Source organism: Lontra canadensis, unplaced genomic scaffold, assembly GCF_010015895.1.
Source record: "Lontra canadensis isolate GAN:19392208 unplaced genomic scaffold, GSC_riverotter_1.0 scaffold21, whole genome shotgun sequence".
NCBI lineage: Eukaryota > Metazoa > Chordata > Mammalia > Carnivora > Mustelidae > Lontra > Lontra canadensis.
Window position 1 is genome coordinate 22,243,770 of NW_022631015.1, and position 25,862 is coordinate 22,269,631.

At 53.4% G+C, this 25,862-nt stretch overlaps 2 protein-coding genes across 5 annotated transcripts in view; one reads left to right on the forward strand and one right to left on the reverse strand.

The window, feature by feature from the left end:
• MRS2 (magnesium transporter MRS2) overlaps positions 1 to 2,246 on the forward strand; it is a 38,049-nt gene extending 35,803 nt beyond the window's left edge. For all 4 annotated transcript variants that reach the window (XM_032861639.1, XM_032861640.1, XM_032861642.1 and 1 more), the window contains 2 exons: positions 995 to 1,108; positions 1,594 to 2,246. In XM_032861639.1, the coding sequence (XP_032717530.1) occupies positions 995 to 1,108; positions 1,594 to 1,704 (225 nt within the window). In that variant the 3' untranslated portion in view covers positions 1,705 to 2,246. The remainder of the gene's footprint in view (positions 1 to 994; positions 1,109 to 1,593) is intronic.
• A 3,143-nt stretch (positions 2,247 to 5,389) lies between these two features.
• The window catches only part of GPLD1 (glycosylphosphatidylinositol specific phospholipase D1), a 49,414-nt gene continuing 28,941 nt past the window's right edge, over positions 5,390 to 25,862 (reverse strand). The window contains exons 9-25 of the mRNA XM_032861767.1: positions 25,808 to 25,835; positions 25,554 to 25,693; positions 23,210 to 23,296; positions 21,624 to 21,747; positions 19,542 to 19,681; positions 17,934 to 18,120; positions 15,309 to 15,419; positions 14,014 to 14,088; positions 13,774 to 13,930; positions 13,141 to 13,282; positions 12,360 to 12,465; positions 12,184 to 12,277; positions 9,305 to 9,481; positions 8,758 to 8,918; positions 7,400 to 7,426; positions 7,255 to 7,305; positions 5,390 to 5,633 (exon numbers count right to left, since the gene is read on the reverse strand). Of these exons, the coding sequence (XP_032717658.1) occupies positions 5,547 to 5,633; positions 7,255 to 7,305; positions 7,400 to 7,426; positions 8,758 to 8,918; positions 9,305 to 9,481; positions 12,184 to 12,277; positions 12,360 to 12,465; positions 13,141 to 13,282; positions 13,774 to 13,930; positions 14,014 to 14,088; positions 15,309 to 15,419; positions 17,934 to 18,120; positions 19,542 to 19,681; positions 21,624 to 21,747; positions 23,210 to 23,296; positions 25,554 to 25,693; positions 25,808 to 25,835 (1,894 nt within the window). The 3' untranslated portion in view covers positions 5,390 to 5,546. The remainder of the gene's footprint in view (positions 5,634 to 7,254; positions 7,306 to 7,399; positions 7,427 to 8,757; positions 8,919 to 9,304; positions 9,482 to 12,183; positions 12,278 to 12,359; positions 12,466 to 13,140; positions 13,283 to 13,773; positions 13,931 to 14,013; positions 14,089 to 15,308; positions 15,420 to 17,933; positions 18,121 to 19,541; positions 19,682 to 21,623; positions 21,748 to 23,209; positions 23,297 to 25,553; positions 25,694 to 25,807; positions 25,836 to 25,862) is intronic.

Here is a 25,862-nt window from a genome sequence, read left to right on the forward strand (position 1 = left end):
AGAACCAGTCCACAGCAAAGATAATAGTAATCTATTGTTCTAAATCTCATTTAAATGTAATTTTTAATAAACTACACCCTCTTTTTGGGTAACTGGAAATGTGTTCACCAAAAATATTTAACTTGTGTTAGCACTTGTCTTCCTGATATAGGTCTAAGTTCCTGTTCCGAAGAGATGGGTTTCTCCTTCATATGGTGTGCATTGCCCCCAGTGAGAGCTAACCGTTTGTGCAACACACCAGCCTGGGCCGGGGAGCTCCCGTCCCTGGAGCCACCCGGGCTGCTGTTGGTAGCCAGTGGTGGCATAGCTAGTGATGGGATCCCTTTCGTGGGGGCCTGTGGTTCCGTCTACGGATGTGTGCACATTACACTGCCAGATAGTACAAGCTTGAAAATGACGGGAAGATGTTTAAGTCACAGGTTCCCAAACTTTCTTGGTTCATGATATGTTTAGTGTCTAGTGTCTCGGGAATTTTTGCATAGGATTACTAGACCCAGAGTTTCTTTTAGGACATCGTTTCTGTGATATTACCTAACAGGTTGTTTATGAAGTAGCTAGGTCTGTTTTGCAGATGTGTTTTCCTTGAAAAGTTAAAATACTCTCGGGTGCTGTGGTGCCCAGGACACCTCAGCTCACAGATCGGGAACTGTGGCTCTAAAAGCAAAAAATTCAAATTTGGTTGTATGTCCTCTTTGATTACAACTATTAAAATTTGTATACATGCAAACGAAGACTGGGAGGAAACACAAAAGTGGTTATGTTTGGCTTATAGATGATTTTTAAATATCAAAGCCCTTTTATGTCTTGTTTTCTTCTGATCTATTCTCTGATTCTCTGGATGCTATCAAGTTCTGTTCTTAGGTCCTTTCTATAGGAAAGAGCTGTATGAACAACACAAGGCTTCTTTAAGCTCTGGGGCAATCATAGTTGGGGAATTTTACAGCTGAGGAGCCTGACCTTTTGTGATTGAAAGTAACTCTGTGTTCTCTTTTAGGACCACAGAGTGTTTTGGCTGATTACAGGAATTATGTTTATGGGAAGCGGCCTCATCTGGAGGCGTTTGCTGTCATTCCTGGGACGACAACTAGAAGCTCCTCTACCTCCCGTGGTATGAAGGGTCTGGGTTGGCACAGTGTAGTCAAGGGGCTGATGTCCGGTTCTGCAGGCACACCGAGTGCCTGGGCTGCTGGTGTCCCCGGCTTTGTGACCCCGAGCAAGTTCTTTCATTCCCACATCCGTCAGTGACGTCAGTAGCAGCGGTTGGAAAGCACTTATTCCAGTACCACACCTGGCACGGTGCCAGCTCAGTCCCCGGTGCTCAGTGCATCGCTCTGTGATGAGCTTTCTGCCTTTAGATGTTGGCAGTTCTGCTGCAGGCTCTGTCATAACCCAGATTGAAACATAGAAAACATGGTGTCGTCATTAAGAAAAAAGGTTGAGCCTTTCTTTTTCCCCAGTTTACACCGGGAATGAATACTTAGGGTACTGACAGGGGCTTCTAGTCTCCCGTCTGCTAGTTACCTCTGCTTTTACTTGTGGCATTTCTTGTAACACAGACACAGACTAAATGAGTCATTGTTCTGCTTTATTTAGATGGTCTCTTTACCCAAGAAGTCCCTTCAGGCGGACAGAAGGATGGAAATGAAGCACAGCTTCCGGCCAGACGGGCTCGGCTCAGGCAAGAGTGTCCTGACAAACCGTTAGAGACATCAGCCCAGGAGAGACTGGGTTTCTTTTCGTGGTAGTCACGGGAAGCTTCTGGTACTCTTTCATTATTTTCTTTTATAGAGTCAGAGACTTGGAAAAATCACTAAAATTCACAATGTCTGATGATAAAGATACCATGGCACTCCGTAATGCTAGAACTTCTGCATTTTCAAAATTGAGGAAAGAAGCAAAGGATATGCTTTGTAAAAGGCCAAAATTCTATTTCCCACAACCTTAAAATGCTGTTTTTATAGATGTGATGTGAGAATAGACTGTTGTGTAGATTTTCTGATTTATACGTGTCTCAGGCCAAGCAAAGCCTGAAAACTTGACAAGCCCACAGTGACGAGCTCGGGTAGCAGTAGTTCTTACTAAGGGGATCATGTTCTTGGGAGCTTCCTGACTCACAGGTGACTGGAAAGGCAGGAAAAAATACATACTAACCTTAGAACAAACTCTGAAAGTTTGTGCTTTAAACCAATCTTTAACATACTCTATTTTCTTGTCTTTTTTATATAAGGCAAATAAAAAGGAAATGATTAGCATCCATTTAAGCTGATATTAAATCAATATTTTATTCTCTTGACTCCTGAAACACTTTTTCTCTGCTTGGCTACGGTGGAAACCTTTGGAAGTAATGTTGAAACTGTTTCCATTTTGTTACTGTTTTTTAGGTCTTGAGTGGAGGGAGTAGAGTAGATGACTGAAGTAGATGGAGGTGTCCCCTGAGCCACTCCCATCCCCAAAAAAGAAAGTGTATGGAGCCCAGTTAATCTGTATGCCTACGCCTCAGAGCTTGACAGGGGGCTTCCTAAAACCAGAAGAGTGGCCAGAGCTGCTCTGCTACTACAAACGTAATAGTAGTAAAGCCCGAGCGTTGACAGTGTTGGGGTTACCTGATGCCGTAATAGGATGGCAAAGGAGGAAGTTTGGGAGTCCATTCACCAAGTGGTTTGGTGAAGAGAATAAAAATGCTGGTCCAGTAGCTGATTTGAGAGAAAGCAGAGTTGTTAAGTAGTTTCCTGCTCCCCTGTGTGGTTAGAAGAAGCCACTAGAAGCTGGCACATACGATGACCCAGGCTGGGTTGGTCTCAGCATGGAGTGGCCCACTTGGCACCTCCCCGTGGGTCAGGGACTCGCTTTGAGGTATGGGTGTCGGAGTGAGGCTCGTTCTCTCTCTAGCATCATAGATGTGTGTGATGACTTTCAAAACAAAGTATCTTTGATAGTCTTCCGATTTCATGGGACTCTGTCATACCTCAGAGCACTGCTGCTGTTCTTGGTCTCAGGGAATCACTGGACATAGGTTAGAAATAGGACTTCACTGTAACGGGAAAAACTGAAAGCCCAAGGGGCTGGACTCCAGTCAGGCACAGAAATAGAATTTTGGCCTTTTTCCTTCTGGTGTGACTTACTTAGTTTGTGGAGGTAAAAATTTTTTTTTTTCCAGGAGTCCTGTTTCCTCAATCAAAGGGAAACGTAACTACCTCTTAAGTCTGATGCAGAGAAATGACGGGTGGTTTATAAAGTTCTTGAAGGTGGTTAGATCAAGGAGGATTTCAAAATGTCAACTCGCTCTGCTTTGTGGATAGGATGCTTCTTACCTAAGAAGTTAGGCGATTTTAAACTTTGACTTAAAAATGAGCACAAGTGTTTCGTTATGTGAGTGAGCAAGCAGTCTCATCCCCCGTTTAACAAGGTCAAGGCATGTTTTTGGAAGGCCTCTAAGGAAAGGTGGCAGAAGATAGCACAGACTGTAAGAAATAACCACTAAATAAAAAGCTGTTGGTCTCGTTATTCCAGGAGTTGTACATAGCTTTATTTTTGGAGCTACAATATTTAATACACTTTAATCTCAGGATTTACTTTCCCTACTTTAGTAATACCTATGGAGGTGGTCTGAGGGATGGTACGTGGACAGGGCATTCGGAGATCTGAGCTCATTGCTGGACTTACTCCAAATCCCTTTAGGTCTCTGTTTCAAAGGCATGAAACCATTTTGATCTTAAAGCAAGTTTTGTAATAGAAAAATTGCAAATACATACATGTGTTTTGATATCTTTGAAATAAAGGTCATGGAATTAAGTGCAGAGTTGTGTTAATGAGAATAAAACCCTACAAGGTATTTGTTGTTAACCATTTCAGAACCTGTGTTTAGAACTGTAGCTAATACTTAGTGTGAAAACAGCCCACCTCCGGGGATAACGCACAGACTGCGCAGGCCGGCGTGTGCGGCTCTGCCATCCAGGGTGACCTTCGGGAGTAGGAATACCACTTCGCACTTTTGAGTACGGGATTACGCAGGTTAAGGATCCTGGATAAGATCCTATGTGAGAACCTGGTTCGGTCTGGTGTGTTTAGACACTGAGAGAAATGTCCGTCCTTGGGTAGAAGATGGTTGTGCGTCAGCACAGGCCCTCTGTCTCCGCTGAGGCAGCAGCCCCTTGCTCCAGCCATGGCGGTGGGAGAGAACCAGACTTCTGAGGAAGAGGGCCAGCGCTCACCGACCTCTCAACGCGTAAGTGAAGCTAGTTAAGGAATTCTGGCCCCTAAAAGTAAACTTCAACTAAACATGGTTATTTCACACGAGCTGAGCTACCACTCATTGTTACCCAAATGAAACCAAATGTGCTGTTCTCTAGAGATGCAGCGGCTAGCACCGGTCCGGAGGAAGGACGACAGTCCCCACAGTCATCGCGAGGTGCTCTCTGGTATACGCGCGTTGGTCCCCCTCTTCCCTGCCCTTATGCTCAGTGTTAACTCACAAAGCGTTGCCGTGATTTCTACTTTGACTCCTCAGCTGGATTCCTATCTTTGAACCAGTCTCAAAGCTGCCTCTAGGGAAGTTAAAAAGGATCTTGTCATCGGTTACTTTTCTCTACTCTTAGTGCCAGGAGGAAGAATGGTTCCTCCCTGATGGCTGCAGGAGCCCTAGGAACGCCTTCACATGTTTAGTGAAGCCAGAGCCCGTGGCAGATGCCTTCCCCCAGTGTCCCCACCTGCAGGCCTGGCCGAGGTACGCTCCGCCAGTCACCAGTCAGCCCCAGAACCGAGGAAGCCAAGACACGCTTCTCTGCTCGCTCTCGCGCGGTGGCCTCCGCCCGGAGCTCTACGGGGCGAGTTTTGTGGGCGCGGCTTGTGCCAGCCCAGTGCGACGTAGGGCTTCTCTTGGGAGGACACAGAACCAGTGGAGTCACTGGGTTCAGCTGTTAGAACAGCCGCTTCTACCAAAGCAGGTGAGGGCACCAACGCGAGGTTTTAGTTTTGTATTAGTCGTTCACCCTGTGAAACCCTGGAAATGCCGCAGTTCTCATAAGGACCCACTCGCTTGCAGCAGGTGACTGGAGTGGCAAGGCTCTCCCGCAGCCCCTGCTGCTCACCGGACTGTTGCTCTGCCCACTCTGTCCCGTACGCTGTGCTTTCTGTTCCACTTTGATGGGAATGAGTCACCAACTTTAAAGGACATTTTTAGGAGAAACTGTGACAGATTTTCCTAAGAGCTAAGTACAGAGAAGCCTTTCTAGGCATCAGAAGGACGTAGCTCTGGTGTGGAAAGGGCAGCGGTCATACAGCAGGGCTGAGGCCAGGCCGGAAGCTGGGAGTAAGTTCCAGTACAGGGGAAGCAAGGGAGGAAGCCTGGGAAGGGACACGAGGCAGCAGAGTATCTGTCGTCGTCCACTGGGTCGTAGTCCCCCCTAGGCCTGTCCACTCCAGGAGCCCCACTTCTAGCAGGATCCGCCCGGCTCCCCTGGAGGTGCCCCTTTGTCCACCAGAACGCTCACCCTGGCGAGGACTCGGCCCAGAGAGGGGACGCAGAGGAGGAAGAGGTGGCGAGGTCTTTACTCGAGGCCGAGGCTGTAGACGTGCAGGGCCCCAGAGAGTCGGGCTCCCAAAGAGCTCCTCCCAGCAGCGACGACCACTTGGTTCTGTAGGACACGAGACAGTACTGTTCGTCACGCCCGTGAAGTCCCTGCCCGAGTCCAGGCACCCTGCTGTGCTCCGGTGGCACGGAGATGGGGACATGGGGTAAGTGCCACGGGGGTTCAGAAGTGTGGACGGAGGCGGCTCAGGTGCAGGCTGAGTCCTGACTCCGGCCCGGCGCTAACCGGCTCGCTGCGGGAAGTCTGAGCGGCCGCGCTCCTCCTCCTCAGGCTGTCCGTGTCCGCTCCGCAGCGGACCTGGACTCGGGGCTTCACGCCACAGTCCCAGGGAGCGGGGCGACCTAACTGGAGTGTCCACCTCGGTGAACTATTCTGACAAAGGCGGACTGGCACGGTTAAACAGCAAAGAATCAACTGCCAGTGTCTTACGACCTACAGCACCTCGCAGCTTGTGTAAGTCATGGCGGATGTATAGTTCACGGGTTCTTGATAATATCTTTTTGGAAAATGAATTTTAAGTGTAAGCCAAGCTTACGATGTAATCTGTCACCAGACCTTTTGAGAATCCTCCCATAAATTCAGTAATCATCTTTTTCGTTCTAGGTAACCCTACATTTTGCTCATCAGTCTTGCCTAGAAATGGAGTCAGGCAAGGGCCACTGGAACTGTGGGCCACCAGAGGGCAGTGTCCCCCTGCGCCAGAACGCCGGGGCCAGGTGTGCCGCAGCTGGTCCTGTCCCTGTCCTCTTTAGCCCTTGGGCATTTCCCTCTCCTGCCCGTGCATGTAGACCGTGTGCTTCTCAAAGGTATGGCTTTGTCTCAGAGCCTGCACGGTTCTGTGCGATCCTATCCCAAAGTAACCGAATGGCTGGGTTCAGTTGGTCTAGCTGCAGGGTGGAAGATAAAACCCTTTCACTGCTGTGTCCGTTACAGTCAAAGTGTGCAGACCCTCTGCTTAGCGATCTTCCAAAGACAGCAGCAGGGATATCTGCACGGTTATATAAAGATACAGCTGTGCAAGAATGCTCGCGATAGTAAATAGATTGGAAATAATGGAGAAATAACAGTAAATATCTGGGAAAAGTGAGTGGAACAAGACAGTGCGTCGGGACAGTCCCCTGCGGCCGGCAAGCAGCTGGCCCCGCCTGTGTCTCCGGAGAGGGAGCGCGATAGACGGGAGCCCGCGAGCGTGACCAGTGGGAGAGTGCGTGTGCGCACGGTGTGCCCCGAGAGGCCTGCAGGGACTCCGCGGTCTGGAAGGAAACACTAACAGTGCTCGGCTGCTCCCCGGAAGGCCCAAGTCCGTATTCGAACGCGAGGCTTCGCGGGGCAGCAGCCGCCACAGACGTGCGGGGCCGCGGCCCAAGGAGACTACGGACGCTGAAGTTTAAACTTATATAAATTTCACGTGTCATGAAATATCCTTTCTTTTTCCAACCATCTAAACGAATCCTTTTTAGTTCACGAGCTATACAGAACTCGAGGCGGCCCACAGGCTGGAATTCGCTAGGTCCTGCCCTCGGGGATGAGACCGGGAAAGCGATGGGTCGGTGTGTGGAGGTTCCTTTTGTGTGTGTCTGTTTCAGGCAAAAGCTGAACGACGAAATGAGATCATCCCACCCCAGCCTTAGCACGGGAACTTCAGGAGCGCCGTCTTCACACTCACCTTGTCTTTAGACCTCACGGTGACCACAGAGCTCCCGAACCTTGAACTTGCCTGTAAAATAGGGAAAAGACACCAGATTTTATCAGTTTAAATTAAGGGAAAGAGCACTTCCGTGGTTTTCCTCATTCCTACGGGAAGTACTTACCTCAGGAGAAACCAGTACGTATTGGGCCTGAAAGGAAAAGGGGAGAAGGGGACCGGTTACTGTCTGTGTGGGTTTAACGGGCACGCCACATGCACACTTCTGCACACGAGACGAGCCGGGCCCGGGCGCTGCCCTCAGACACCAGACAGTCACCTCACAGGAACTTAGCACAAAGTAGATGTAGTCACATATATCCTCACTTATAATTCACTTATAAATTCGTTTACAATATAATTCCCACCGTATCTTTTTTATAACACCGGACTGAGGTGGACTCAGGGACTGGTAACCGCTGCCGATGTTTACATAAACGGGGGCTTATCCTCAGATAACCCGGAGGCAGCCGGGACAGTTGCTGCGGGAGAATGGAAGCAAGCGTGAAAAAGCCAGGGGAGAGACAATCACGTTACAGAGTTATGTGCAGCAGCTCAGTTAATACAATATACCCACACCCAGTGTAATGACAAAGAGTGCGCTTCGGGTGCAGGTCCCTGTCCTTTCATTTCTGAGCACTGTGACCTAGAGCGTCTTCCTCGGGCATAGTGCCAGCGTACCAGCTGATGTGGGTCAGAGGTGGCCGGGGAGGGAGGGGAGCTGTGCCGTGCTCAGCACCGTGCTCGGCGGAGTAAATGCACAGTAAGCGGTAGCCATGGAGGTCAGGAAAATATACCAGAAGGAGGCACATCAAAATTAATTATTTCTGCAGCGTGCAATTCTAGGTAGATGATTTTTGAATTTTTAAAAAGAAATTTTGTATCATATTTTCTATAATTTTACAATAAATTTTAATTTTGCAACTAAAGAGTTTTTTAAAAACTCTTTTATGCTCCGGGAACTTAAGGAAACCCACCTGAGAAAAGGAATAAAAGCAGTGAAATGGGCACCTGGGTGGCTCAGCAGTTAAGCCTCTGCCTTCAGCTCAGGTCATGATCCCAGGGTCCTGGGATCGAGCCCCACATCAGGCTTCCTGCTCAGCGGGGAGTCTGCTTCTCCCTCTGCCCCTGCTCTCACTGTACTCTCTCAAATAAAAATCTTTTTAAAAAGGCAGTGAAACGGAAATTAAAATGTGCGTTTTAACGAGCGTGCAGTGGCCCGGGCCTGTTTTCCTCTGCTGTGGGCTCCCACCCAGTGGTGGCAGGGTGTGACCAGAGCCAGTGGGACACCATGTCAGCTAGACTTGAGCCACGGGGACACGCGCTGCAGACCTGCAAGAAGGCAGGGCCACTTGGCCTACAGAAACAGACCGCGATGGTGTCCTGACCGCAAACAGTCCTGGTAAAAACACTGGGATCCGCAGTGGACAGGACTACAAGGCATCGTGGGCACCCGCCTTTCCCAGCACGACATGAACACCTTACCTTTTCTTCAGGACACGGAGCCGTCCATGATTTGCATTTGCCTGTCATGTCACCAAAGGTGATGTCTTTGCCATTATATACATAAACACGGCCGTCTTCTCCCCCCATCAGACCAGAGGTGACATCTGTTATCCTCAGGGGGGCTGCCATGATGACTTCATCTGCAAGCAAGAGAGACCAGAAGGAAGTATGTCCCCCTCACTGTCCTTTCCACTGCCCCTGCTGGGTCCTAGCCCAACCTCCCACGAGTCTAATCGGATTAGTGCATCCTTCATGGGGTCCACCCTGCGCTCATCCCCGCCCAGCAGAGGCGTGCTTTCCTAGTTTATCCTCCATCGGTGACAACAGATGTGGGTGGCTCTCACGTTACCGCCTTCAAGAGGTCCAGCTCACTTGGCTCTGGTCCTGCCGGACTCAAAACCGTTGTAAAGGCCGTCGGGCCACTGAGCTGTCCGTGTGAGGGCAGAGGCTACATGATCCAGTTAGGGGACTGGTCTGTTGAGCAAAGGGATTCGATTCTGAGCCAGAAGCCCTGTTCCTTTCCCACCTAAGCCATCGCCGTCCAGGTCACTCAAGTGCAGAACTCCACCAAATCGAGAGAAGCGGCGGTCCCCGCTGAAGGTGCTGAGCAGAGAAGGCTGGGGGTCGGGGGTCAGCTCGTACATCCGAGTGGTTCCGCCTTGGTGCAAGGTCACGGTCAGGAATGCCATTCTGGACACCTCGTCTGAAATAAAGCAGGGCACACGGTCTGCTGCCCTCCCAGGAATGAAGAGAAGACACGGTCCCCGCCTTGCTTCAGCCCCCCGTGCTCCGGTGCCACGAGGGCGCAGAGCCGCACAGGACGGGCATTTGTAGCGGGAAGGTCCAGCCGGCGGGGCACGGAGGCCCAAGCGAGAGCCACACGCAGGGCTCCCCCTCTGACAGCTCTGACCCACACAAGCGTCTGAGTTCTAACACTAGGTCCCTACAGTCCTTCCAGTGACCTCATACCTTCGCAAAACTGGGATTTGGGGATTATAATAAAATGCAGGTACCCTGAGAAAATCCACGCGGACTGAAAATGAGGACGGACTTGCCTGATCGGGTTCCAGGTTTGAGAACAGGCGCGGTGCCCAAAGGGAGCCACGTTGCTGGGACACCCACTCAACCCGTGCAGAATGGTCACACCAGGCCCCAAACTTGGCTTAACACTCTCCAGTCACCAACGTGAAAATCTGATTAATCTTGCCACAGAGGGGCCCTGGGTGGCTCAGTCAGTAAAGCGTCTGCCTTCTGCTCTGGTCACAGTGCCAGGGTCCTGGGTTGGAGCCTCGCATCGGGCTCCCTGCTCAGCGGGGAGTCTGCTCCCCTCCTCCCCACTTGTGCTCTCTGCTGCTCCCACTCGCTCGCGCTCTAAAAATCTTAAAGAGGCAACCGCCTTGCATGTGAAAGCTTCAGGCTGCTTGTCTGTGGAAAGCTCAGAACTGCCTGGACCTGTTTCTTGGGGGGGGGGGGGGACTTTTTTTTTTTCCCCAACAGAGGGCTCTGCATTTTTGTTTTGTGCCAGGACCCACAAATTATGTGGGCGAAATCTAAGCAAAATGCAAGCGAAATAGGAAAATCTGAATAAGATTTGAGTGGTGGACTATATCAGTGTCAACAGCCTGGTTGTGACATACTGTGGTTTGCGAGTATTATCTTGGAAAAAACTGGATAAAATGGGACATGGATCTCTGTATGATTTCTTACTATCGCAGGTACATGAGAATGGTCTCGAAATGGTTGATCTGTGGGGGCATTTGGGGGGCTCAGCTGGACAAGCTGCCAACTCTTGGTTTCCTCTCAGGTCGAGATCTCAGGGTCCCGGGGTCGAGCCCCACACTTGGCTCTGTGCTTAGTGGGGAGCCTGCTTGTCCCTCCCTCTCTCTCTCCCATAAATAAAAATAAATATGATTAATTTGTATATAATACAGATCTCTAAATTAATCTTTTTATATTTCATATAGTATTCCGAAACAGAAAAATACTAAGACAGGAAAAACATTAAAACAAAGTCTGCACAGCATTGCAGTGGAAAGAGAAGTGAAGCAAATAAAACCACTAACAGGTGTTGCAAGAGTTTGGAAATCACCAGCTAGTCTCTGTGAAAGGGGGAGAAACCCCAACTACTCCAAGGCTAAGTCAGCAAGTTTCCGGGGTTGCAATGCTGTGTCCTTAATCATGCAGTGAGAAAATCTCGTCATTCAGGGGTGGCTGGCCGGTGCCGTCCCCAGAGCACACACCCCTTGATCTCCAGGGTCGTGAGTTCAAGCCCCACGCTGGGTGTGGAGCCTAGTTAAAATGATAGAAAGAAGAGAAAAAAATCTAGCCATTCCTGTACCCAGTCCACTCTGCTTATTATTCTAATGTTGTGTGACACAAACACCTTCCTGAAAAATAACTTGACAACATGTAAGAAGAGCCTTACTGGTAGCCCCTCCAGCCCAGTTCTTCCTCCAGGAGGCTGTTTTAAAAACTATTCAGGAGGCAGAGTTTTCCGTACATCAATGTTCGAGAGACCTTATTCAGGAGCAGCCTGAATTTCCATCAACAGGATGGGGGTAAAAGTTGACCTGTGCACATGGGAGCAAATGTGATCGGGATCGAAAACCACACTGTAGAATCAGTACCATGAGGACACGCTCAGGGCATACGATTTAAAAATTACGTATGAAAACACACACACTCAAACACACATATATATATAGTATGAGCTAAAGTTTTTAAATACTTGGAGAAGAGGCGATTTCTAGCTACGTCTGTATTTTCACAAATTTCTACAATAAGCACGATTCACTTTGATCATCTTCAAGGGAGTAGGTTTTTTGTTTTGTTTTTAACTTACTGAGAGCAAGTGGGCATGAGCAGAGAGGGAGAAGGAGGCTCCCCGCCGAGCAGGGAGCCCGATGCAGGACCTGATCCCAGGACCCCGGGATCATGACTTGAGCCCAAATGCAGATGCTTAACCAGCTGAGCCACCCAGGGGACCGAAGGGGTAAGTTTTTGTTGGCTTCTTAAAACTCCTTCCCATAAAGTAAATAAGATAATGGCTTGTTAACATACGTCCTTAGAAGACCTATTCCTAGAACTGACTGGGGATTTTCTGAGCCCTCTCGTTCTAAGCTCAGCGGGACAGGAGATTTAAAAACACAGTGGGTGACTTTCAGGAGGGACTTCCAACAACTCTTTGAGGTGGATTATAATCAGCATTTTGCAGATGATGATTACTAATGTTCCGGAGGTTAAGTAACCTCCCCCAGGAGGTTCTCATAACCCCCAGGTTATGAGAAAAGGAAATATCCACAATCAGGTCTGTCTGGCTCCAGATGTCACAACATTCCCTCCACAGGACAGGGTCAGGGAGCCACCGGACTGAAACGCAGCCAAGTCTCATGGTGCGTGACCTACCACGAGTCGGGGCTCCAACGAGCAGCACCTGTTTCCGGGTCCCGTTCACCAGCACGTGGCCACTGGACAGGGAGGCCCCCAGCTTCTCCATCGCCTGTGAAGGGCAGTCAGTCAACACTGTGCGGCCCCAAGACGGCAGGGTGCCCCGGCTCCCGCGGAGGGAGCGGCGGCCGTACCTTGTCTCCGGAAATGGTAAACGAGCTTTGGCAATTTGGGGGCAGAAAGCCGTACACCCGTCCGAGGCTCTGTTTCTCGTCGTGAGCGCGGAACCGGGGGGCCAGGCTGGAACGAAGCACACACGTCCGGCCCCAGCAAAGACGAGCTCCCCCTGCCCCTGCCCGGCCCCGGCCCTGTGATCCCCGGGGCAGCAGCGCTGGCTGTCCGGGATCCCAGTACGAAGGGCCCCCACGCGAGGCTCGCCGCCCTGAGAGCGGCCACAGGGAGACCCGCGGCCACGCGCTCCGTCCTGTTCCGCCAGAGCCCACACGTTGGATCCTAACCCCACACCTCAGAATGCACGTGTTTGGAGAGCGGGTTTTCAAAGAGGCAATTGTTACGCTGGGGTCCCTGGGGTGGGGCCCTAATCCAATGGGACTGGTGTCCTCGTAAGAACAGAAAGACACCAAGGACGGGCACAGGGAGGAGAGAGGTCTCCAAGACGAGCGCCACCGACGTCGACCTCGGATCCCTGGTCTCCAGAACCGGGAGAAAATGCATTCCTGTGGCTTCTGCCGCCAAGTCGCGGGAGCCCTGGCGGACTCTTCCTCCTCCCTCCTCCCTCGCTCACGTTTCAGCCTCTAAGGAGAAGGCTCTTGCTGCACAGCCATAGCTGGTCTTCGCCGGGGTCAGGGCGGGGGGGGGGGGACTCGGCCCCTCTGCGCGCACCCCGCAGGCTCCCGCAGCAGCAGGCACCTGCCCCTCACGCCCCTGGGTCCCTGGGCCCCCAGGAGCGCTCACCCACTGGCGTTCCTCCAGGTCGGGCTCCCCACCAGCAGCACGCTTCTGTTGCTCACGCGGAGCCCGTGGAGCGCGTAGCCGAGCCAGGAGAAGTCCGTCTCGCCCCGCACCGTCCAGTTGGCCGCCTCCACGCCCAGCTCTTCTACAGAGACAACCGGCGCCTTTTACGTTACCGTGGCGGGGTGGGCAGAGTCTGTCAGAGTTCCTGTGTACCCCCAGCTGCTCCCAGAGGGCCCCAGTGTCAGACATGGAGCCCACACTTCATAGGAGAAGTACATTTCTGGAGCCCACGTCTGGGGGGTAGAGGATGCGATACAAAGGGAGCCCCCCTCCCCGCCGCAGGCCGGGGCATCACTGGGATGCCTTCCGTGGAAAGCCTCTGCCAACAACCTGCTGGCCCCCTGTGCATCTGGACCTGGACGTTGGACCCCTTTTTGTCTATCCAGGGACTCTCTATCACCTGGATAAAGGTACACGCTCAGGTGTCTTAGCTGCAAGAAGAAGCGCGATCAGAAAATTCAGACGAAATGAGAGCGGAAGGAGGGACAAAGGACAGAAGCCCCTGGGCACGAGGGCAGAGCAGCCCGGAGCAGAGAGGCCGCCGGCCCTCCCTCCCCGCCACACAAGCACTACCTCTGTGGCTCCAGCTGGGGTCGGAGTAAAACGCAGCCACCATGCCCTTCTGTTTCCCTCCGCCTGGCGCGAAAGGGGAGCCCATGACCAGATCGGGCTCGCCGTCTCCGTTCAGGTCTGCGGCCACGAGCGTCCAGCCCAAGTTACAGTACGTGTCCTGCAGGGGAAGCCGGAGAGCACGTCCCGTTCGGAGGCGGCAAAGTCAGGCCCACAGGCCAGGCCGTGAGGGGGTCCCCGTACCTGGCAGGAGATGGTGATGTTAGGGCCAGAAGACATTCCTCCTCGTCTGGAACCGAAGTAGACGTACACCGCACCCTAGGCAAAGGCAAGCCATGGGGCGGTCAGAGGCAGGGCTGGTGACCCGGGAAACTCAGGTCGCAGCAGAAGAGACAGGGTGACGAGGGTCTAAATTCCCCGAGTCCCCACGGCCAGGGCTCAGCAACAGACAGAAACCGGTCCTGTGCGTGCCGCTGGGCTGAGGTGGTTTTTACAGCTGCCACTTGCATCAGCATCGAAGTCCCCAATCTGAAACGGTCACTCCCATCCTTGCCCGCCGTGCACACTTGCTCAGTGCGCCGGCTGGACAACCGCTTGCCTCCCCGCGCGAGGCCTTCCCTGACCCGGCCCACGATTACTCGAAACATGCCATGTGGCCGGCGTCCACGGCAGACGCATGTGCACCATCAGGCTCTGTCCCAAACCAGCTCCTGTCTTGTAACTTGCTGGCCTCTGTCCTCGCTCGGGAAGCATCTATGTTCCACCACGAGCCAAGGGCAGGGAAGACCATGATAAATAAGACACACTCTGTCCTCCCGAAAAGCGGCCCATGGACAGTGACACCACGGCGTGGAAGGTACTAGAGTAGGGGTGGAGGCTGCAGTGTGGGGACAGGCAAGTGTGGCCTAGACCAGAGGCTGCTGATAGCAGGTGCCGTGTTGCTCCTAAAGGAAAACGGTGAGAAGACCTTCCAGGGGGAGGGGTCCTCTGAGCCATGTCCTCGAGTGAGAGGGCCTGTGGGCCCAGAGATGACAGACGGCTCAGAGTCTAGGAGCGCAGAGTGAGGACACGGGCACAGAGGCGAGCCTGTGGCAGGCAGAGAGTGATAAAGGGCCTCTGACCTTTGGGGTCACACAGGGTGCTGAAGCCGGTGCCCTGCCGTGTGCGGGGTACACACAGATGAGAGCCTGTGCTGCAGGAAACGGGACCAGGGAGGTCACCGCTCTGCTGTGAGGACAGGGCTCTCGAGGGCCTGGAACCCCCGTCCCCACACTACCATTCAATAGCCTGTTGGGGTGGGGAAGGAGTACAATTTCTGGGGTCACCAGGAAACGCAGGAGGCCAAGTGGAGGCCAGGGAGGAAGTAGGCACTGCCAGGCAACCCAAGGTCACGTCAAGGACCCCAACTGGGGGCCCGAGATCATCTCCCCACAAACGCCGGCTCTGCACATCCGGCTGCCTGCTGTTCACAGAGGCTCTACCCGACCCCGGCCTGCCCCTCCCCGACGCCCCCTCTCCCCCCGCAGCGGCAGCCTTACCGTGTAGGCAAGCTTCTCGGAGCCCACCGATGGCGCGCCCACGGCCAGGTCCGGCACGCCGTCCTTGTTGAAGTCCAGCACGGCCAAGGCCGAGCCAAACCGACCTGAGGGCTGAAGGGGCACCAGTGACCTCCGGGCTGAGCCACAGCCTTCAGAAGAGCACACGACTCCCTGGGAGTCCGGGGGACCCGGGCACCCGACCCGGAAGCCGAGGGCCAAGGGCCAAGTCCGCAGCGACTGGAACACATCTGCACCCGCCCACTGGGTGGCTCGGCCCCAACAAGGTTTCGGGCACGTCTGTCTGCTTGGAGGGGAAGACGAGGTGCCAGAAAGAAAAGGGTCCGTTCTCACAAGTTCTAGGTTTTTCGAAAATGGTCCCTCACGAAGGGCCAGACTCCCTTTGGAAAGTGTCCAAAATGAGAACCCCATACACCAGCAAGCACGGCCACCGCGGGAGGAGCATTCGGAACGTTCTAGAGCCACCCCGTGCAACGTGGGGGCCACCTGCTAAACGCGGCTGGATTAGCTTTAGTCGCGTTAAACCAACAACTCAGCTCTTCGGTTGTGCTGGGTGCATTTCGGGTCCTCAAAGCCCCCGCGGCCCACGGCCCTCCGACGGGACGGCACAGCCGCAGAGCGGTCCCGGCGGGCAGAGAATTCTGTGGACGCCGCGCGCGGCCCGACCCGCAGGGGGCAGGTCCGTTTATTACCCCCGCTTGCGCGGTTACAGATGGGAAACCCGGCCCGGGCGGGGACCCTCCCTTCCGAGGTGGGTTTTCTCCGTCTTCCGTCTCCTGCTCTGTAGAATCGGCCTCGGCCGAAAGCCACTCACTGGGCCCTCCTGATCTTTCACAACGGAGAGAACAAAGAACGGTCTTGCACAAGTGGAGGTTTGCCCCGCTCGCACACACACGCCCCAGAACCCGCATCAGTTACAGATTGGCCAATCGTGCCGCACCTGTGTGCGATGGCCTCTACGGAGACTGTCCCCTCCCGCGAGGCGGGAACCTGATAAACCAGAAAGGGCTGCTCTGGCCACAAGGCAAGCAGGGACACCGGCCGGCTGAGGCCAGCCTCGTTTCGTCATCGCCAGCTGCACCCCAAGGCCTCCCCCGGGTTAACCCGTGGCTCCTCGACAGGCACAGGATCTCCTCCTTCTTCCATTGGGGCCACAGCCGGGCTAAGCGCAGGCCACGGCTAAGGACAGGGCTCTACCCTGGCCCACGCCTTCAGCCGGCCACTGGCCACGTTACCCACGGTCCTTGGGAGGCGAGAGCACAGAGCTGCCTCCTCCTGGTCCCCGTCTGAGGGAGCGGACCACCCTCAGACAGCGGCTGCCTCCTCCCTCCCGGGCTGCAGGAGCCCAGAGGATGTTTTACCCAACAGTCCGACAGGGGCTTGGCTTTGTGCAGAGGAGCAGGGGCGCCTGGGGGCTCAGTCGGTTGAGTGTCTGCCTTTAGCTCAGGTCGTGGTCCCAGGGTCCTGGCATCGAGCCTCACACTGGGCTCCCTGTTTGGCCGGGAGCCTGCTTCTCCCGCTGCCTGCCGCTCCCCCTGCTTGTGCGTTCTCTCTCTCTAGTAAATAAATAAAAATCTTAGAAAAAAAAAAAAGTAAGGAGCACCTGGAATGGGTAGACTTATTTTGGAATGTTCTCATGTGGTGGCAGACGATTCCAGAAAACACTGCCCCTCCTAGACGGTGGAACCTCACACGCGGCTGCCAGCGGAGGATCGCCTGTCGGCCTCTGGGCTCCCCGGGCCAGTCGGTAACCCCGTACCTTCCGTGGGTCGAGGCCTGTGCACGCAGGTCGTCTAGCTTTGTCTTCCCAGCATGAACTCCGCAGCAAAAGCTTTAGCGGTTTCCCCGCAGCAGAACCACCATCTGACCCGCAGTCCAGCGTTCCGTGCCCTGCTGCTTGCTCCCGGAACACGCTGTCCCACCAAGGCCCCCGCGCTCGCCTGTCACCGGTCACAAGGTGCCTGCCCTCCCTCCTGCCCTCGTGAGGACTAATGCCAGTCACTCCCGACGAAACCCTTCCAGGTCCGTGGTGCGCCGGGAGGCCCTGACCCTGACCCCACGCCGAGCATTCCTCCCACGTTGCTGTGGGGTTTTCCTGGGGACGCGTCACCACTTGAAACCGGGGAATGAAATCTGAGTGACGTCTGGGGTTTGGGCAAGAGTACGCACCCGTGTCGGTTTCTTAATTCCGACACGTTGCCACCAAGGTTACGTAAGCCGTTAACTTAGGGGAAACTGGGGGGAGGGCGTTTGGGAATTCTGTCTTTATGGCTTTTCTGTGGATCGAACATTCTTACAAGATAAAAACTCATATATAAAAAAAGGGAGGCTTAAAAAAAATCAACAGGGGCCTGTAGCACCAAGAAATCCCATCTTGACGGGCGACTCAGGGCAGCCCTGAATGAAGGGCAGGTGTGTTTCGGGCAGGTAGGGAGCAGGTAGGGAGCCGCATTCCAGTGAGGATAGGGGGAGGCTTTTAAACAGGACAGGTGTCCACAGAGGAAGGCCACCAGCATGGCTGCTCCCGTCCCCCTCGGCACTGGCCGCTTGCTCTGAGGAGCACGGTGCACGGACGCGAGAAGGGGGACTTGGGGATGGACTCCTCACCTGGAAACCCTCCAGGATCATGTGGGCCTCCCTGTCGAGATCCAGGTCGATGGGGGGCAGCCCCAGCTCGTTGCCGTAGAGGAGGTACACGCGGCCGACCTGGGGGTGGCCGGGGCGGCTGTAGCCGGGGGCGCCCACCACCAGGTCCCCGTGCCCGTCCTGGTTGAGGTCAGCCGAGGTCAGTGCCCTGGGGGAGGGAGAGAGAGGCCCGCCCCGTGTCTGCAGAGAGCCATGCTCCCCGCAGACGGTCGCCTGCTTCTCTCTAGAGCCCACGGCTTGAACTCCCCCTTGTTGAATATTTCCCCCCACGTGACCGTGGACAACACCCCTCCTGCCGCTATCTTGTCTTTGGGATTGTGTCTTGCTCTCCAAGAAACACAACAGCAGCAACACTGGACACGTTAAGGGCTCTGGACATTTCTGAACTGTATAACCCGAGCAGGGGAAAAGCATCTTCACGAAGCATCATGTTCTGTGCAAACCCACAGCCACCACGCATGACCCTGGGCTCACAGGGGACAGACAGGAAGTCTGCCCCCGGCCAACGGCCCCGGCTGCTTTCCAGTGGGGCAGGAAAAAAACGGAAGAGAAAGGAACCCGAGACCCACGTGCGTTAAGCACCCCATGGTACTGCTACCACGGCTGCCCGGGGTTCCTCGTACTGTGAAGAAATGAAATGCTGAACGTATTTCGTGGATGTTTCTAAGTGTGGGTCGATGACCTACTGGTTAGAGAGCAAAGGTTCAAATGTCTTTGTTGGGGCAGCTAGAAGGACCAGAAATCACGTACTTACTCTAGTTCTTAGGGCCACAGAAGCAACCAGAGATAAGAGAGGAAAGTCGTTTCTAAAGGGGCTACCACCTGGTGAGAGGGACCAGACCATTCGCCAGCTCCCGGGACTGGATGCTGGGGAGGGACCTCTGCACGCCCCCACCCGGGGCCAACCAGAGACCGTCTTCGGCTGTGTCAGGAAGAAGAGCCACCATGCACGGGGACGGGCCAATAAACACAGCATCCACCCGCTGTCACCTGTGCTGGGGCTGAATGCGTCAGGGGCCCAAAAAAGATGGCCTGTCAGCAAATTGCTCCAAGGGAAACAATGTCATTTCAACCTAGGAAGTGTGGCTGAAGAAACAGGTTTCCCCAAAACCTCCATACCCTTGGGCTCCCTTTGGGTTGATTGTGAAAATCTGAGAACTCCCCAACGTTCTACTTCTACAATTATTGGGGGGTGGGGTGCTAGGCTTTTCTCACATGAAGCGAAGCTACCCTGATCACCGTACTAGCGGCTTATCCGCTTCTGGTGTCATGCCATTCCCCAAAGTCGATAACATCACGTCTTTAGAACATCGAAGCTTTGCGATCATTCCATGACACCCTCCGCATCGTGGTAATTTTCAGTAAAGAGAAAGCTCCCTGCACTTAAGCCCATCCTGACCCACTTTAAGGAGGCAGTTTCATCTTAAAGTAACTTGGCCGCTATGTTACGGTTTTGTTGAGGTGCTGACTGGGATTTAAGGTGCCAACAGGTGCCACCAAAACCATCTGTCAAATGACTGAACTTCGTACCGACACCAGCTTTCAGGAGTGGGAGAGACTCACACCTACCAGCCGAGTCTTGTGTAGGGAAAAGACAGGAAGTAAGATGCCAAGGGGCTGGACACATGCTTGTAGGACTGCTGGGAGCTGCCCGTGAACATTGTCCGAATGTTCCTTTCCAAAGCCTGGTACATAAAAGTAAGGGAATCCTGGAAACACAAAAACATTATAGATAAAAGACATGTGGCATCATCAACAAAACTAATATTTCCCATCAAAAGTATTAGACTTTCTAAAGGAAACCTATTTGGACAAGAACTAAAAAATAAAGCCGCGATTCCTATCACAAAGTAAGATCTCGGATGCCTGAGTGGCTCATTGGATTAAGCCTCTGCCTTTGGCTCAAGTCATGATCTCAGGGTCCTGGGATCAAGCCCCGCATCAGGCTCCTTGCTCGGCGGGGAGTCTGCTTCCCCTCTGCCTGCCTCTCCCGCTGCTCGTGCTTGCTTGCTCTCATGCGCTCTAACAAATAAATAAATTAAATATTTAAAAAAAAAAAAGATCAATCCCTTGGGATGAGCAGTTAGGGAGGGAAATCATGACCCCCTGTGCTGGGAGGGTGGGTGGTTATGACCCTCACAGCTGTGCCGCCAGCACGGTAATGGAGAGCAAGCTGGGCCTTTACCTGGACCAAAGTCAGGAGAGTCTATAGGAACCCGCAGAACATAATCAGATCAATGTAATGAATCAAAATGGCTTAAACGTTAATTTAATCTAGAACTAGTGCTGCCCCCACCCTCATGCCCCCTGCGCCCAGCTCACTCGTCCAGGAAGCATTTATGCCGCTCCTACTATGTGCCAGGTGCTAGGACAGGCCTGGCCCTCCCCTGCAGGACTCCCCCTTTCACGGAGGACACGGATCCAAGGAACTACAGGACAACACAGTACATGCCGTGGTAGGGCCCCAGGTCACGACAGGCTACAGAACGCGCAGAGCCCGTGCAAAATGAAAATGCGGAGCCCCAGGCTCGGAAGTTATTAAGAATTTTTTCTAAAGATTTCATTTATTTATTTGAGAGAGAGACAGTGTGAGCAGGGAGGGGTGGGAGGGAGGAAGGGTCGGAGGCAGACCCCACCCTGAGCGCAGAGCCCCACGCGGGGCTTGATCCCATGGTGCGAAGACAACGACCTGAGTCCAAACCCAGAATCTGACGCTCAACTGACTGAGACTCCCAGGCACTGCCAAGTTATTAAGGAATTTCCGGCAGCAAGAGCAAGAGCATTAGCCCAAGTGTGGGGCCCTTCTCAGGGCGATGATGGCCCCGTGCCACGGCGCACCCACACAGCAGCCTGCCCAGCCGGACCAACTCCCAGAGGCCCCAGGGAGACGGCCTATGACCCTTCTCCAGATGTTAAGAGCCTTCACAGTCCTACGCCTGCTTCCCTTCCCAGACCTCTCCCACCTGCTGCCCCGAATCCCTGTCTTGTTTTCCAGGCAAACAAGTTTACTTGTATCTCCAAATATCCCCAAATATCCCCAAACTTCCCCAGGAGATACATGCTCACTGATGAAATACTACCTACTATTCAGGGCCTAATGCAAATGCCACCTCTGCCGTGAAGCCCTCTCTGATTGACCACAAAGCTGTTAAGCTTTATCTTACAGGCAAAGGACTCCCCACCCATGTGTTACTTGCATTCTATTCACATATGATCATTTGTGTATGTATCACCCCAATTAGACAGATTTGCTAAAGGTCAGAGTCCATTTCCCTTTCATCTGAAACCCCCAGTTGAGTGTCTGACTCTTAATCGGTGATCGCACGGCCAGATTTCACCCGCAGCATCCCCCGTGGGGGCTCTGCGCAGTCCGCCTACCGTGCCGCTGACACAGCTGGCCTAAGGACAAAGCAGGACTGGCCCAGGTGCCCCGGGGCCACCTCGGGCTCCAACAGCCTCGCCCAAGGCCACGGAGGTCCAGACCCACATCTCAGAACATCTCTGGAAAAAACCCAGGTTTGGCAGCCAAGGACATTTGTGGCCTGACTCAGGCACAGGCGACTCTCAGTGAATGAGAAGAGCCGGCGAGTCTACAGGACGAGATCCCAGGGGCAGCGTGTCCCCCATGCCCCGGACACAGAAGATTCTTACCGAGGTCCACGAATCCACGCTAAAGAACACGCCTCTTCTGGTGTGGTTGATGTTTTTCCTGACATCTTTACTTAGGGATGCAGTCAAATTCCTATGGAAATCATTTTTCTGTACTCGTGAACTGCTGAAAAGTGAGAACAAACAAAATGGGTCAGACTGAAGAACGGCGGGCCCCCCAGTGATGGGCTTGAAGGTTACGTCAGGTCGATCACAGCTCAGAGACCGAAACATTCAAGTTTCTGGGAGCTCAAAGAGAAACACCTTCATGGGACATTGCATGGAGTTTTAGTCCAGTGTTTCCAAGGTGTAAAAGCCGATCCTTACCGAAAATACTTCGCAGAGCCCCAAAGTCCTATTGCATTAAAAAGTGTGATTTCGGGGCACCTGGGTGGCTCAGTGGTTAAGCCTCTGCCTTCGGCTCAGGTCATGGTCCCAGGGTCCTGGGATCAAGCCCCGCATCAGGCTCTCTGCTCAGCGGGGAGCCTGCTTCCCCTCTCTCTCTGCCTGCCTCCCTGCCTGCTTGTGATCTGTCAAATAAATAAATAAAATCTTTTTTTTTTAAGTGTGATCTCTTCTAGATTACTACACACAAAACAAAGAAAACAAAACAAAAACAAAGGCATTTCAGTATTTCACACACGTGGTCACAAAATAGCATGTAGCTCTTTGGGATACTGGTGTGCGGGTGTATGGACTTCCGACGTGCTAGAATGAATCCTACATTAAAAGTACATTTTCAAATTTGTGCATTCTAGCGAGACTACAAACCAGGTGCCAGGAGGAGCCCGACAGGCTTCCCCCGTGACTGAAGCGAAGCCCCCACAGCGGGAGTGAGCGAAGGGGACGTGTGTCAAGCAGCCAGCGGAGGGACCCTGACAGGGGACTTCGAGCCCCATGTAAATGCACTCAAGTCAGTCAGAGGAAGGAGGGAGGGAGGGAAGGAGGGAAGGGAAAAGAAAGGAAGAAAGGGAAAGGAAGGGGCTTAAGGGAACCTGCGTGTCTTCTGTTCTCCTGAAGCTTGATGCTCTGACCTTAGGACCCTTCACTGCTAGGTCTAACCCTCGCTCACCCTGAAGTATCTCGGCAGAAACACCGCTCGCTCACCGAGAGCTCCCCTTAGGACGCGCCACTGCACGTCCCTTTCCCTCCTAACACCTGAGAGCATCAGGCGCTCTGCTTGGCGCCCACACACCCGCCGGGACGCAGCCCCGGCACGGCAGGAACACGCTCTGTCCTGCTCTCGACAAGCCCTCGGTGCCACATCGGCTCCTGGCAGTGACAGCACAGGAAACGCTGCTGTATCGGTATTTTTGTTGCCATTTTTGTTGGTAAGCGAGCACCTTACCGCTGCGCTCTTTACCTCCATTCCTGCACACCTGGGAGGTCGTGATTCTGGGAATATGCACATGTTTTTTCTTTTTTTTTTAAGATTTTATTTATTTATTCCCTGAGCAGGGAGCCAGACGCAGGGCTGGATCCCAGGACCCTGAGATCATAACCTGAGCAGAGGGCAGAGGCTTAACCGACTGAGTCCCCCAGGTGCCCCAAGATGTCCTTTCTCTAGGAAGGTTCTGGAATCCACTTACCCCTGGCTGCTGGCTGGTTGGCCGCCGCATGGCCCACCTGCCCGGACGCATGTGATGAACAGAGGGTTCTCGGGCAGGCTGCAGTCACTGGGGAGAGAGGCAAAGGAATCAGGCATTTTCTTACCTCCCTGGAAGCGTCAGTCTTACTGAGAATCGTGGTGCACGACACACTGCCTCCGGCTGTGAAGGCTCCAGGGCTCACTGCAGAGCCAGACGCGGCAGGTGAGGAGCTCGGGTCCTAACTGATGACAGCTCATGACTGCAGGTAGCAGGATGGTGACACAGGCAGCCCCACGCTCGGGTCAGCCGGACTCACAGCTGCCCCCCGCCCCTGCCCAGCAGCCCCAGGCTGACGTGAACCGCCCGGAAGTTCAAGACGGACAGAAACGGATTCCTAACTGCGCCCCTCTCTGCCCGATCATGCCCATTTCTGCTCAAATAGGTCTTAGTCTCTCAAACTCATTCCTTTAAAAACAAAGATTTGTGAATGGACAAGGCCACTGAGAGTACGTAAGGTGAACTTTCCATCGCCTCCGGAAAAAGCACTAAGGGAGGGCGGACTCCATTAGAAGAGTGGACAGCGATCGCGGAGGGAGGCTGGGCAGCGTGGAGCCCACCCCACGGGGGCAAGGAGTTCACAAAATGAGGTCGGGAGGGGCTGAAGGCAAACTTCTGTCAAAATCTTTCTTGGGGCCAGCTTCAAGCTTAGGAAAAGTTTCTTCCTCAAATTCCCACCAGGATTAGGATGGGAATTCCTCAGACTCCGCCACCAGGATCCGGACGGCAGCCTTGCAATAAATAAGAGCACTACAGTTACGGGTAATCTTTGTTGTTGTTCTTGTTAAGATTTTATTTATTTATCTGACAGGGAGAGAGAGCAGGAGAGCACAAGCAGGGGGAGCTGCAGGCAGAGGGGGAAGCAGGCTCCCCACTGAGCAGGGAGCCCAACATGGGGCTCGATCCCAGGACCCTGAGATCATGACCTGAGCCGAAGGCAGACACTTCACTGACCGAGCCACCCAAGCACCCCTGTGAATTATCTCTGAATTATGTAGAGCTCCGGCGGGGAATGTGACCACCATTCTTTCACTGTTTCTTTAGGAAGACACACTAGGAGTTTCAAGCAACACATTGCTTTGGAAGATAATTATCAGGTAACAAATGCTTATAACATGAAACTATGCACACGGTTTCTTCCCCTCTTGAATCTGTGTCCTCTTTCTTTGGAGCTTTCTCCAAAGTTCCCATTCAGTTCCACAAATGCTGACGAATCTTCCTCTGTGTAAAGATGCAGCCAATTCATGGAATTTTCCGCCTTGACAAATTAGAACAGACATCAAGAGACCAAAACAGTTCCCCAATTAAAGAGTAACGTCTAGCTGCCTGTAGCTATTTGGACGGCCTAACCGAAACGAACACTAGCGCTGTTCTCCACTCGAGGATCGTGACCTACAGGCTGGAGACAGCAAGTGAGTACAAGCCACTCACGCTCACGTGACCAATGCAGACTTCACTTCCTTCCGTAATAACAACACCCGCATCAACACACTTCACGTGCCACCTACACGCTAGCCCGTTTACCTGAGTGACCTCGCGTGCTCCTCCCGACAACCCCGTGACAGACGACTGTCACTGTCCCCATTTCACAGAGGAGAACACAAAGCTTAGGGAGGTTCAGCTACTTGCTCGGAATAACTCAGCAGTGAGAGGCAGGTCCTGCAAATTCCGACACTCTTCCCCTAGCGTCGTGTGCGCTTAAAATCCCGGCCACAGGAGGAGAGCCTGGGGATGTCACAGGAGGCTTATTTCACTATCAAAAAAACAGTATTTATATGGGACTCTTTCCTGTTTACCAACTGTTTAAAACAGTTTTAACACTCACGGCCTAATACCGACTTGATCATGCAAGGCGATTTTGTTTCAGATCCCGGCATGCAGTTACGGTTAACAGCCTCTGTGTACTGGCGGATGTTTTCAAGGCCAAAGAACATCATCCCACACACAATATCCCGAAGCCACTCGGATCTAGGTCCCTCCGATTTAGAGCCCCAGCCCTGTGCCCCTCGACCTGGAAGGGCTGCCTGGTGCAGACGCAGCCCAACAACCCTCTCCCACTCCACGGCTGCTGCTCGGGCTTTGCACCCTGCACTTTCCTGCTGCCTCCCCGGCTCCCTCTCCAGACCCGCCCCCAAGCCCACTCAGTGCCGGGGCAGGTTGCATACTTAGGAGAGGCTGGCACGTCCTGAGACCTGTTCATCTGATCAGGTGGAAACCTGAGAGCAGCACCAGGAGAGGGAGGGACGGGGCAGGAGTGGCCGGCGGGAGAAGTGGGCCAGTGTCTCACCTGGTCCCGTTCTCCAGCATGAAGCCCGTCAGACGGTAGATATTAGTGGACCAAAACGCCATGTCATCCAGTCCCCCCAGGAAATACTCTTGGAATTGTTCCACCAAAAATGGAGACTTTCTGGAGTACGTGGGATAAAGCTATGGCACACAAAAGAAGAAAACTTATCAGTAAGTGCTTTTTCTGGTATCTTTATAATCCTTTAAATGAAGGTTCTGAAGACTGCCAGGTAAGTATAGGAAGCCTTTCTTTACCTTGGAAATAGCTAGTATCTCTCCGTACCTGCAACATGAACAAAAATTGTGCCTG